At 42.0% G+C, this 14422-nt stretch overlaps 2 protein-coding genes across 2 annotated transcripts in view; one reads left to right on the top strand and one right to left on the bottom strand.

Moving 5' to 3' along the window:
- mmp16b (matrix metallopeptidase 16b (membrane-inserted)) overlaps nucleotides 1–6586 on the bottom strand; it is a gene marked incomplete at both ends in the record, with an annotated part of 28858 nt that extends 22272 nt beyond the window's left edge. The window contains 3 exons of the mRNA XM_083781858.1: nucleotides 2978–3094; nucleotides 4081–4226; nucleotides 6449–6586. Coding sequence (XP_083637984.1) covers nucleotides 2978–3094; nucleotides 4081–4226; nucleotides 6449–6586 — 401 coding nt within the window. The remainder of the gene's footprint in view (nucleotides 1–2977; nucleotides 3095–4080; nucleotides 4227–6448) is intronic.
- A 6374-nt stretch (nucleotides 6587–12960) lies between these two features.
- The window catches only part of egfra (epidermal growth factor receptor a (erythroblastic leukemia viral (v-erb-b) oncogene homolog, avian)), a 66253-nt gene continuing 64791 nt past the window's right edge, over nucleotides 12961–14422 (top strand). The window contains exon 1 of the mRNA XM_083781857.1: nucleotides 12961–13230. Coding sequence (XP_083637983.1) covers nucleotides 13092–13230 — 139 coding nt within the window. The 5' untranslated portion in view covers nucleotides 12961–13091. The remainder of the gene's footprint in view (nucleotides 13231–14422) is intronic.

Below are 14422 nucleotides of genomic sequence, written 5' to 3'. Positions count from 1 at the left end.
TTGAGCTTTATTTATTTATAAAGAACAGGGCGTGACGACGCCAACGCGCCCTTCTACCGCGAGGTAGTTCAACGGGTTCAACGCAGACAGACAGACAGACAGTTGAGAGGGACGGACGTTTGTGGGTCACGGACACATCGTTATGGGTACCCTTCGTTTTTACTTTCCTAGATTGTGTTTGTATTTATTATAATTTTCCCCCAAAAAAAAACATTCCCCAAAAAGCAAGGGTTTTCATGAATTAATTGCCAACTTAATAAGTAATTTCCTTGAATAAATCAAATATATTTTTAAAGAAATTCCATAAATTAGAAAACAAATGTTTAAGAACTAATGAAAATAGACTATATCTACAGTTGATCTGTCCGATCTACATGGACTCTCACAAAGTGCCACTTTGTGAGCTTGCATGCAGATCTGCACCAAACACCAAAAGGAACCCCTTTTGGTGTTTTAAAGCATTATGTTATAATTTTGCTATTGAAAAATAGCAGATCTACAAGCTCATGCCGCGCTATGAACTTGTAGGTCTGCTATTTTTGAAAAATCGTGAAAATGTGCCTCAAATCTTTGAATATATGTTATTACAGAGTGAACATTTTAACTCAAATCTTTGCTTCTGGGGAGGTCCCTGGAACTACATATTTTCAGATGGGGGGGGGGGGGGGGGAGGCATATTACATATAATGTTTGGGGTCTTTGACATGAAATATTGAGCACCACTAACACCAGAAACATAAGGTTTTTCAGAAACATTTTTTTTTATTTCGACGTCAGGCCCAAGGTCCAACCACTCAGAGTTGAAAAACACAGACACGGGATCTAAATGTCTCAATAATAGAAGAGCGGGGAGACCAAATACAGATGTCTGTATCCAAATGGATACATTTATGCTGACGAGGACTTTTCTGTACAGTACACTGTAAGTGACTCTAGAGACTGGGAAGATGCTGAACATGTACTGTACTGTACTGTACTGTACTGTACTGTACTGTACTGTACTGTACTGTACTGTACTGTACTGTACTGTACTGTACTGTACTGTACTGTACTGTACTGTACTGTACTGTACAGACATTTCGTTTCCCATCTCGTCAAAGTCACCAATCCCACCATGAACGAACTTGCTGATCAACAACATCCATGGAAGAACTAAGCAGTGTTGTTTTTGGCAGCAAATTTCTATTTTAGTTTTAGTCATAGTCTCCTGAATAGTTTTCATTTAGTCTTAGTCACATTTTAGTCACCTGGAATGTATTAGTGTTAGTCTAGTTTTAGTCGACTAAATGTCATAAGATTTTAGTCGACTAAATCTACAGGTGATTTAGTCGACTAAAATGCATTTTTGCGGGCCTTGTTGCCGTCATAATGACTTATTTTACACTTGCTGAAAATAGCAGATCTACAAGCTCACAACGCGTCGCAGCGTGAGCTTGTAGATCTGCTATTTTCAGCATGCAACCAAGTGTAAAATGACTTATACTGGATCTCTTGTCCACTAGTCCCTTCCTAACATTTTAGTCTAGTTTTTATTTGTTGACAAAATTGGCAGTATATTTAGTCTTAGTTTTAGTCACCATAGCATAGTTTTAATTTAGTTTCCATTTAGTTTTCTTCAGTGGAAAAGGTAGTCGACGAACATTTTTCGTCTTAGTTTTAGTCGACGAAAGCAACACTGGGAAGAAGACTACAAAAATGAAAATGAGTCAGGAAATAAAGCAGGCGCAATATTTATCCTACTCCCCCCACCCCCCCAACACACACACACACTACAACCCCCTTTCATTCAGAATGAACTTCTTATTTTTTCTCAGAACGAGGAGGAACTAAAAAAGGAAAAATATTTTTAAAGTTTTCACTTCACAGAAAACGTATTACAAGCCCAGCAGCTTTTCACTGAACTTTTAACACCGCTGCCGTTATCAGTCCCCGGCAGGCGGGGAGGAAGGGGAAATCTCTCTCTGTCACGTACCCCCCCTCCCCACACAGCCCCCCTCCTCTCTCTCTCTCTCTCTCTCTCTCTCTCTCTCACTACTCAACTCATTTTCATGGAGAGAAAGGAGTCAGCAGCCTAAGCCCAACACTGATTGGCATTCCACTGGTGGGGAGGGGGGGGGGGGGGGGTGCAGCTCAATCAATTCAAATTCAGAGAGGAAGGGAGGATTTGAATAAATTGACAGCCGTTATCGTCCATTGCTGCTGTGTAACCTGTCAATTTCCCCAGTATGGGCCGAGCAATCCTTTATCATTTCCTCCGAAGAAACCCATTAGGAGCTAGGGGCTTAATCACGCGCGATAAGATGGGAATGTAATAATATAATGAAATAAAAAAAACATTACGGATGATTTACAAAAGGGAATTTGTTCACACTTTTTTGTATTGGAAACCCTTTTCCTCTCCGTTGGTTCAATTCATGCCCAGGAATGTTGAATGACAAACGCAAAACTATAAAATAGGGTTACAAACATGTGTCATTTCAGTATACGCTGTGCACTATAAATAAACATTCGCTGTAGTGATGTGTGTGAATTGGTTTAGAATGATGAATGAGGAAGGGCATTTACGACCTGACTGAATGGAATATGTGTGAAAGTGCGTGTGTGTGTGTGTGTGTGTGTGTGTGTGTGTGTGTGTGTGTGTGTGTGTGTGTGTGTGTGTGTGTGTGTGTGTGTGTGTGTGTGTGTGTGTGTGTGTGTGTGTGTGAGAGAGTGCTGGTGCACCCACATATATGACGTGCGTAGTGTGTGCAGTCTCTATGACAACACATAGCATGTGATGTGTTCCCAGGCGATAATGATAGCGGGAGCAGGAAGCGAGAGAGAGAGAGAGAGCGAGAGAGAGAGAGAGAGAGAGAGAGGGGTGGGGGAGAGAAAATGAGAGAGCTGTAAATTAATGGACACGTTTGCGAGCGAAGACCTCTATAATAGACACTGCTGATGTAGCTGGTCGCTATGACAACAATCTCCCATCTCTCACCTGTAGGTGATGTGTGTTCGCTGCCACTTCTGGCCTGTTAGCGCGTACCGTCGCTTCTGTGACCTCGAGACACCCTTTTGTTTGTCTGGAACTCCACACCGCGGCTTCTGCATCCAACTTAATGAGTGGGAGGACGTGGAGGTGATAAGAAAAAGGCACGGGGCAGTGGAGAGAGAGAGAGAGAGAGAGAAGATATGAGGACAAGATGAGGAGGGAGAGGAGAGGAGAGGAGAGGAGAGGAGAGGAGAGGAGAGGAGAGGAGAGGAGAGGAGAGGAGAGGAGAGGAGAGGAGAGGAGAGGAGAGGAGAGGAGAGGAGAGGAGAGGAGAGGAGAGGAGAGGAGAGGAGAGGAGAGGAGAGGAGAGGAGATTGGTGACTATTGGTGGCGCACATCACAACATAAAACACTCTGAGAAGTACTTTTTTCCCTGACAGGAGCTGAAGGAGGGAGTGTGGTGTGGCTAGACTACTCTTGACTGTCTCCTTCACAATATGTGCTTGTTCAGGTCTGACACAATAGGGCAGGTCACCGGCATGATTCATACTTGGCTGTATACGGCCCGCGACTCACTAACCCCAAAAAAACATGTTATTTATTATTATCCAGGCCTGACTTGGACTGAAAATGTGTTCTTCTCACTAAGCACAACAACAAGCCATGTTGGGAGCGTGAAAGTGAGTCTCACCTCAGTGTGATGTCGCTATGTCATTATGCAAAAAGAGGAAGAATGAAAACCGTTAATAAGGCTGGGCTATATCGGGGCTGGTTCGGCGTAAACTGGGTGGTGAGGTGATGGTGGCAGATGCTATTCATTCATTCAGGTGACTTAAGTTTAGTTTCATTCATATTGAAAACAGAGCCTGTTTTTAAACCCCCCCCTCCGCCCTCAAATATTAAGTGACATTACTTTCCCCATCCAAATAGTGACGTGTGTGTGTCTGTCTGTGTGCGTGCGTGCGCGTGCGTGCATGCCTGTGCATGTGTCTCCATGCAATTTCACCAACAGACATGCTGCACCAACCAACGGCCTGGTCTGTACAGTGTTTGTGTTTGTGCCTATGCATGTATTAAACAGAGCACGTGTGTATATACAGTATACTCACTCCTTGGTGTTATCATCCAGCGTCCCGGTGACATTGAGACCATAGATTTGCTGCATGGCTGCAATAGCCGTGTGCACGGTTTGGACCGAGCGCAGGATAGACCGGGGGTCTGTGTGCGGAAGATAGCCGTATTTCTGTAGCCATTCCTGCGAATGAGTTAAGAATGAGTTCCTGTTATTGATCCTGTATACTTGGTGTAATGGTATTAACCACTTGAACCCATAGCTTCTCTATAATGTGTGTGTGTGTGTGTGTGTGTGTGTGTGTGTGTGTGTGTGTGTGTGTGTGTGTGTGTGTGTGTGTGTGTGGGGGGGGGGGGGGGGGGGCAAAGTCATTCACATTTAATTATAATGCCTTCCCATTACCTGTAGTTCTGATTGTATGAACCATTATCAATTATTGGTCAAGGTACAGAAAATAAATGCGGTCACTTATTTACTGTGCATGTAACAAGAGGCAACAAAGATTCACTGATTTAAAATATGTACATATTTGTACTGTATTAGAATTGCAGACGTAGTCATTAGCAGAATAGACGTCAATGGAATTGCGTTGCTAGGGAACAGCTTGGGTCCAAGTTTATTACCGGACTTCCGGTCCCGCTGCTGATATTCATATTCACAAACTAACAGGAAATACACTTCGGAACCATTTCAAAATGTTTATGTTGTCAAGTGTGAAAGGGTCATTGCAGCCACATGGCAATGGGAATAGGCCGGGCTTCTTCTTAATGATGCACTTCAACTTTGGGTCACTGCTTGAATAAAATGGTCGAGAGATTTCACGAGACACTTAACGAGGACAATTATGTGCTGCACCTGCTGCCCTGTATGATTTAGGACTGAGAGAATACTCTTTCATTCATATGCAGACTCTCACAGTTTATTTGATGACGATGTCTTGGGAACAATTGCACCCGACTATCTGAGTCCTCTACCAGCTCACAAGGCGTTGCATGCTTGTAGATCGGCTATTTCTTGGTTAATGTTTCCCCCAGAATACTTCACCTACATACCGGTACTCCAGACTCCCCCAAAGGGTCTACTCTACTCTATTAAGGGGCCCCTCCTCTTTTCTCTCTACACCAAATACACTTTGACGAAAATGGCATGTTGATCTGCTGTTTTCTCTGAACGTTCACCCCAGAATATAGGGACAGGCAAGGTTCAACAAAGCCAACTCAGCCTCACAAAGAAAGCAGCGGGATATAGATAGGCTGACAGGCTGCTGTTGTTGTTGTCAGGGTCATTGTCAGTCACAAGGTGCATGTTCACATTATCCAAAGCTTTCTTCACGTCAACCAGCTGGCTCCCCATCATCATCATCACAAGCCCACGTCGAGATGCTCCGGCTAGCTAATACCACTAGCTCTCTCCTCTCAGCATCCCCTTCTCCTGTGCTGCTTTCTGCTGAGCTAAACGCCTTGTTTACTCTACTCTCCCCCTCTCTCTCCTCCTGTGTGGGTGTATTATCTGTGTGCTGTTTGTTCAAAAGCACAGATCTAGAAGCAAAAATGTCATTGAGCTATGAAATGGTGTGTGTGTGTGTGTGTGTGTGTGTGTGTGTGTGTGTGTGTGTGTGTGTGTGTGTGTGTGTGTGTGTGTGTGCGTGCGTGCGTGCATGCGTGCATGCGTGTGTGTGTGTGTGTGTGTGTGTGTGTGTGTGTGTGTGTGTGTGTGTGTGTGTGCATGTGCGCGCGTGCGTGTGTGTATGTGTGACAGTCAATTGCACCTTTTAATTTGGCCAGGGAAGGGAGAGGTCCCTGTGGTGAGAATGAATAATGACAGTCAGCAATTAAAAAGGTACAAGATGTGTTGAATCCTTTTGCAATGTGGCTCTCCACATTTATTCATTTATTAATGCTGCATGCAAACAAAAGTGCCAGTGCCACCTATCTGGACTTTGTGGAAATTAAGTGATGATGAAGAATGTCTAAATCAAAATATTATGATATACCCCAGATTATTACCCACACACTGACCATTGAAATGGACACTCAGTGCCATAAGGATATCAGACACAGACATGGGGCTGGATCAGTTCAGCTCATACAGACCGCAGTGTAATCATGAGCATCCGTCCTTGTTCCTTGGAATGCCGTTTTCATTGTACAAGAAAGGTCCTCCTAGTCATTTAGATGCCATTGCCTGCATAGTGTGTATATGCATAATGCAGGGTCCACTCTCTCTAATGTTATCTCGCTCTCTAATTGTGTAAGATCATGTTGTTTTCCCACGTAGGCTATAGGCTATAGAGAGCACAGCCCTGCACAGGGAGCTGAGAGAGAGAGAGAGAGAGAGAGAGGGAGAGAGCAAGCACGGTCACATATTATGATGCACAGCGAACGGGCGAAGGCCATTTATCTTACCTCTACGCTGAACAACTGATGGTGGTGGTGCTCCTCCTCGGAAACGGCACACGAGACCCAAAGCAAAAGATGCAAGCAGAATGCTGCTGCGTAAAAATAATCCGCTGGTTTTCTTTTACTGGAGGATACTAAGGTCATAATTAATGACCCGTTTTTCTCCAAGTGGTTATTAGAAGAACCCGCCCGCGTCTGAATTTTGACTCTGTATTATTATTTGTCAAATGAAAACCATCGGCAGGCGAGATGCTGTGAAGGCAAATTCGGAGACGCGCCGCGCCGAAAACCTACCCCTATAGTGTCTGGTAGAATTCCCGATGACATAAATGTATGGTGGGATGTCAAGCTGAGATACTCATACTGTAGCATATTAGATCCGCCACCCTCGCCATTCTGATTTACATCACGGGCTACATCTACCCAGCAGCATCAATGGCCATGTACAGTAAGGCTAGTCTGCGCAAGATATCCGTCTGTACTCGACGCCTGCGCTTTGATTTCTCGCACGCAGCGCAAAGCCTCTTGGCAGCAGCATCACAAGCAAAGTGCTATGCTGCTACACAATATGCGCCGAGATATATGCGCTGTTGTTCCTCAGCTCAGCTGACTCCACACAATCATTTTTGATCTAATATAGCTCACGCGATTATTATACTATAGAGTATAGCCTAGCCTCTATTTGGATGATGAATACTAGGCTACTTATGGTAGAATATAGGCTATTCTTCTCCATTATGCCACATTATGCAACATTCGAAAATTAATCCACATTATTTGTGCTGAAACATTTTAACACATGACCTAGAATATGTGAATATAAACGAATAAGAATATATAGCTACAGCATACTGCGTCCAATTATGACCCCAATGTATAATTTGATTAATTGAAGGATTACCCTGTGAATTAATCATCAGGCATCCGACATTATCTGCACAGCTCTAATTTAGTGAACTGGCAAAAAACGAATTAGACCAGGGAAAACTAAATATGCATGGCCTATTCGAATATATCACAACACTATAGTAATTTGTCAATATGAATGAACTCCTGAAAAGACACAGAGCAGGCCTACGCCGTTTTACAGTACATGACGCAATCATACCACAAGATGGCAGTGTTCTACCGACGGCAGACCATCATGCTCCATCCTTTACAGTAGGCCTATAACATAACATCACTCTATAAACAGCAGACATACGTTCACATTAATACGTGTATAATGAACATAATAGTAGCCTGACACAGTTTAGACCGATGATAGGTTCCTGGTTTACTGATGATCCAGATATAGCCGCCCTATACTATTTCTATGCATTTGATGTTGTATTTTCCTGTTTACAGTAAATCGCTCTGGATTAAGAGCGTCTTCTAAATGACAAAAAAGCTCATTTTGGCGTGCATGCTTCATGCATATGTATAAGCTATATGTCTATCAATTGATTTATTTCTGACATAAAATCAAATATGTCATATAGACTACATGCATAAAGTCAGTGAAATATTCTGTACAGATCCTGTAAACACTCCACCGTGCATGCTTGCATATCACTGCAATTCAGCAGTTCCTCAGCAGATTTTATATTAGCCCACCTTTATATTCACCTCTTGACATTTTGGTGTGCAAAAATAAACCAATTCATCCTGTGTAATAAATAAAGATAATACAATTAACCAAGCCAGTATTAATGGTTAAACCAGCCAATAAAAGTACTTATGTCAGCACAATATGTCTCCCCACAAACTGTCTCCACTTTCAAGTCTGCTCACTCCTTAGAGGCCTTTAAGTCTTTACTTAAAACCCATGTTCACCCTGGCTTTCAATGTTTGACCTAATTAACCTGTGTACTGTTTGTGTTGCTTTAATTTTGTTTTGCTATGCTACTTTGTGTTGATTGTATGTTTGCCTCATGATCGTGTACAGCACTTTGGTTGACCTTCTGGTCTTTGTAAATGTGCTCTAGAAATAAAGTTTGATTTGATTTGATGTAGGCTTCACTGTGTATAAAGACACTCTCCTGCCCCAATAAATGGATAGCAAAATGTAAGCCGAAATTCTCCAAAACGTAAAAATCACCTGGCTGACTCCCGATTGAGAACTATCTGTCCTGTGGATTGTACCAACAGGATGTGACTGGTATAGAGTCGGGAAAAGGGATTCCTATTGGATTAAAACATTCATTCATTTACCTGGAGGTGTTTACTGTATAACCCAATGGCTGCCATGGAGACCACATGCTCTGGCAAGTGAATATTGGCCAAGAGACCATGCAGGAAAAATAAGTAGGTGAAACACACAGCACAGTAAGACACATCAAACATGCACATGTTTTATCATGCTCATTTGCCAAGGAGATCAAAATTGTCTCTGTGTGTATGTATTTGTGTACAGAGACTGATAGAGACAAGACAGACAGACAGACAGACAGACAGACAGACAGACAGACAGACAGACAGACAGACAGACAGAGTGTGACTGATGACTTGAGAGAGATGTAAAACTATAAATGCCCTATTATAGTCATGAAAATATACCCAAAGGTCTCAAGCTGCAACACAGTGAGTTATTTTTCCAATTTATCTTCAGCAGCAGCATTAAAAGTAAAACATATTTTCCTTCAAATGTGTGTGTGTGTGTGTGTGTGTGTGTGTGTGTGTGTGTGTGTGGGGGGGGGGGGGGGGCTTAAGAACATGGAAATGCACTCAGTCATATAATGCATGATTCCCCTTTGTCCGTTCAAATATTTGATTTTGCCGTGTGAACGTAGCTACAGGAAAATTGCCTTGAGCAGAGCAGATGGTAAAAGACCAGGTAATCTTGCTTGGTTCTCTAATTATGCCTAATTAATTGTTATTTGACGGTTTGTTTAAAAACGCCTGAGGCCTTTCAATTGTGCCACTGAACACAGGGTTGAGCAAGATATCATTAAAGCTTTGCCTTTGAGTACATGGACTCAGTTACATCTAATCCAACTTGTATCTCTCATATCAGCAGAGATCTCAGTGCCTGGATTTAAAAACAGGCAATCTCAACTGTTGATTTCTAAAATTATATAGGCCTACCCAATTTCTGAAAAATAAAATGTAAGCAGTGGTGGAAAGTATAATTTACTCAAGTACAGTACTAAGGTACAATTTTGAGGTACTTTTAGTTTACATCTCAGAGGCAAATATTTTACTTTTTGTACATTGCAGTATTCATACTTAAGTAATCAATTGTAGTACTTTTCAACCACTATGAAGAAGCCTCTTCAGCACAGAGGCCTGGTTCATTTGACAACATAATAAGAGTTATGTTTCTCTTTATCTTTGAAAAACATGACCTAATTTCCTAGGTGTCACATTTTCCAAATGGCTCATATGTCGTTTTGGAACAAAAACTGGCCGTTCAAAACAGCAGGCCAAGTTCAGTGGTGCCGTTGTGGACTTGTATCATGTCAGTTCTAACTCCCGAAAGCACGAATGGTGTCATGTGTTGTGTGATGTTTGGACCACTAGTGCAGCAGATGCCATCCATGCCTTAGAGTGACAGCAGATCCTACATGATGCCATATGGCGAGTTTTCCTCCCCCTTCACTATTATGTCCCCTTCATCTGAAGCTTAATGAAGTTATACTCGTTGCGTGGCGGCGTTGCTCGACAAAAAGAATAAAAAAAAAGACAAGTTTTTCATTTGATAATACAGTGCAACATGTCGCTCGACAAAGGACATGCTTGACACGTACAGTATGTACTGTATGAGAGATGGAGATGATGGGAGGGCTTGGGGCTGATGTCTTCCTATTAATGTTTTCCTAAAATGTGCATATTGCTGAGATTTAGCTGGTCCATCTGGGCCCTGTCATGCAGATCGGAGAGAGACCTTGAAGGGAACAATTGGTTGATCCTCTCCCCGTGAAATGGACACATCACCTTTCCGCTTCACTGAACCACTTAATTGACTCCTTGTTCAAACATGAGTTGATCAAAATGACATTGCCCTGATGGATGTGCAAATAAGTTGCTTGGCTTTCACTAACCAGTCCACTTTCACCCTGAAATCTCTATTTTGTGCATAGGCAAACATTTCAAAATGTTACAAGATTTATTTATTCTCCTCTCAAAAATACAAGATCACAATGCGTTGCTATAATATGTGCCGTCTTGTGAGCTTGAAGCTTGTCATTTAAAAAATCCTAAATATAGATTAAAAAATCACACCCGTGTGAAGTGAGGGGTGCTCTTATCATCGTAAATCATGACGTAAAATAGACACTGTGTCTATTTGCTCAGACACTATGACGTAAAATAGACACTGTGTCTAGTATTTACTCAGACACTATGACAATTTAATGTTTGTGTGGGACAAACTTTGTGCACACACACCAAAATCTGGATATAGGAGTGCCCCTCAAAAACTCAAGTATTAAAGCTGCAATGTGTGGATAAAAGAATAATGAGTACCCTCCCACTATAATGTGTTTTCAGAGGGAGAGACAGCATAGCATATATAGCTTTCCCCCTTAAGCATTCTATGGAGTTTACTCCATAGAATATGCTTACTAGAAAGCTGATGAGTAGACTACAGTCCCTAATTGAAAGGATCAAATCACTGCAAGGTGGGACGTGTTGTGTGTACACAGCCAGCCAGTAGCATTCATCACTCTTCTCTATTGCTCTGTGCCTCTCACTCTGAAGAATTCCCGGCGGTCTGGTTATTACTGTGTGTTTGTTTAGAATTTCTGCTTAGCTGACAGACAGCTGTGGCGTGAGGCCCTCTGGGCAGGCCAATGTAAACAGCAGTGGGTTTGTGGACAACATATATATATATATTATATTATACAATGTAATACTATACACAAGGACAAGGCTTGTAGGCTATTTGTGAGGTTAAGGCATCTGTCAACATTATACTAAATGTGGTCGATTTGGCTGCAGTTTTAGGAATGTGGCTTTGGTTAAAAGTCAATCGTTTTGCTGAAGCACCTTAACCTAACGTTGATTTCACAACATTGAGAAAGCTCTAAAGTCACGACTCTGACCGGAAGCTGGAATACGACTTTAACTAAAATGTAAACCTTGAGCTCTCTTTGTCCCATTATTGAGATCTGAATGATTTAGTCATGCCTAACTTACTAATGGTACACCATCAGGATCATGTGCCTTGCAGTGACTCATCCAAATGGCAATACCGTGGACATTTCTACGTTTGATGGACCGGAGGGGCGATCAGACTGACAGTTACAACACAGCCCCAATGGGCTTAAAATAGCCCATTGTTTTGTCTCATGTGAAAGGTTATATTCACATTAGGTAATTGCCTTTGCGTGGAGAATGGCTGTAATTTCATTTAATATAATATCCTCTTCCTCAAAGACAATTTGCTGAGCCATTAGGCTGCAGTAACGAGATAAAAGACCAGTGTGAAAAATGATTTCTATCACTCCCGTCCCCGTACAGTCTGATCTGTGCACACAGCAACACACATTCAAACAAGCACGACATCCATTTGGACATCTCCAATCGGACCGTCACTCAGTCAACAGTCTGGACATTTTGTCTATTTAATGCACAAGCAATCTGGGAACCCATTCGGGTTAAAAACATCTGTCTTGGGAGATTAAGTTGCATTTGACACTAATGCTGAGAATTGTTGTCCACCCCCGTACATGATGTCTTGTTGATGCAAGTCAACAAGACAGAGAGGAGGGTGCAAAATCCAGCCAAATGTAGAACAGTTTGCCTGGTTTATCAAAATGTTATCTGTAAAAAAACACTAATTTACCCGCTCAAGATGGACCGCATCACTGATCAAGCTTATTGTGATGGTTTCAGGGTTGTTTTTTCTTAACCTTTCTTAACCAGGAACGGGTGCTTTTCATTCAGCCAATTATATTATATGTTTTGTAATCTTCATACATCATAATGTTGCTGATGTCTGAGGTGGGTGAGTCTTTCTGTACCTTCATGATGCTCAGTGACATCATAGAAGGTATAGGTTTGTTTCCTTGCCCACATCCCTTGTTTTATCTACAGGCAGGTGTATTGAATTGCAATACAATTGTATAATTGTATTGCAGGTGTGTGAATTTCACCCATGTTTAGGAGAAGTTCCCAGCTCCATAATTATTTTATTAGGAATATCTTTTAAATACATTTTTCACCGATTTTGCCCCCCGCTATGACAGCTCTCTCAAGTTGCCATTTATTGCTGTAAGTACTTAAATATATTCTGATGAGAAATATTCTTTATGGGATATTTTACATTGCGTAGCCTATACAAAATGTATCTTTAGTGTTTGTTCTGGGCCATTTTTGGCCATTTTCAGGATGCTAATCTAACCATCAACGCCACTTCTGCAGTAATCATTATTCATGTGCTATTTGCACAAAATGAATATGCAATATGTTGCACTTAAACATTCACCATGGAAACGCACCTGAAGATGCTTCAGAAATGAATCAATCCTCCCATCTGATGACGTCAGAAGATCCGATGGTTTCTCCCACCAGTGGCTCGGACTGTTGAGCACAAGCGAGAGAGAGGAGGAGCTGTCCGTCAAAGTTAAGAGTTTCCAGGAACGAACAAGAAAGTCCATTTACTTTTGCGAAAAGTCAACGTATCATTTTTAAAATAGCGGAATATCGTGATTTTTGCTAGTATGGAATGACACATTTTCATTTAGTTGGCGAAAGAAGAACGATAAACGGCTTTGAAAACATAATGGCAACACTACCGTTCCAACTCTGGATCACTCTCACCTCTCTGCTCTCCCTCGGCTCGTGTGTTCTGCCGGAAAAGAAAGGTAAGCAACGAAGGAACTTTTTTGCGTGGCTTTGCTGCCTCACCCCGTACATGGAATGTTGTAGTAGCCTAGTAGTACACGTTAGAGTTGTTTATCTGATATTATAATCACACAAATCACCACAAATGAAAACGGCCCAGTTGCAGAGTCGCAGGGAATTTTGAGAAACTTGAGCCATGCCAGCCAAGCAGTGGAAAAAGTTCCCAGATCGAGCTTTGTTTTGTGGGAATACTCTGCATTGACTGCAAAGTAGATGAAGTAATGCAGTTTATACCGTGGAGTTGATAATAGTAATGATAATAACTTACAATAACGACATTGATAATGATGTCGTTTGTTTGGGGTATTTTAAAGGTCTGGTGGTAACATGAATCTGCGTAAAGTGGTTTAGGAACACACAAAAAAAGATTGATGCTGCTGGTGTGAGAGAGAGACGGCAGGCTTGGCTTGTGGGTTTTGCAATTTACTGGCACATCACATACAAGGCTATGTTATGTTTGTTTGCACTTCCCGGACTGACTGAGTGGGATACTTTCGTGAGCACTTTGAGAGTAGAATTTAGAAAAGCGCACGCACGCACGCACGCACGCACACACACACGCACGCACGCACGCACACACACACACACACACACACACACACACACACACACACACACACACACACACACACACACACACACACACACACACACACACACACACACACACACACGATTTAGATTTCATCAACACGATTTGCTAACTTCTCCATGGACTTTGGACCTCACATATGTTTATTGTTTATATTCGCTGTTCTCATAATTTGCTCTGATCCAGACTGGACAACACATTGTAATATATATAGTGTCTGCACGCAGTTCAGGGCAGCTGACACTTAACGATGCCACTATAGTTTGTCATATCTGTCTCTGTGTCTGTGATGAGTCTTGAAAATGTCCCACTATCAGACATGCCCTGTAGTATAGCCTATTCCACTCAAACATGGATCAATTAAGGCCCAGGCAAACCAGAACTGTTGTGACTTTTAACCTCATGTTAAAATGTTTTCATGTTTTCTCCTTGTGTATTTGTAGGCTATATCGTCACTTGTAATGTTTCAGTTTTTGTTACCTGCCTATAGGGACTATATGGATGTAAATAGTCTTGCTTACTGTAGTCCCTAGGCAGGGACATACTGTAGTTTATGAACT

This window comes from Protomyctophum parallelum (genome assembly GCF_964188405.1).
Source record: "Protomyctophum parallelum genome assembly, chromosome: 14".
Taxonomy (NCBI): domain Eukaryota; kingdom Metazoa; phylum Chordata; class Actinopteri; order Myctophiformes; family Myctophidae; genus Protomyctophum; species Protomyctophum parallelum.
The sequence above is the reverse complement of the archived record's forward strand: the minus strand, read 5'-3'. Positions and strand labels throughout refer to the sequence as shown.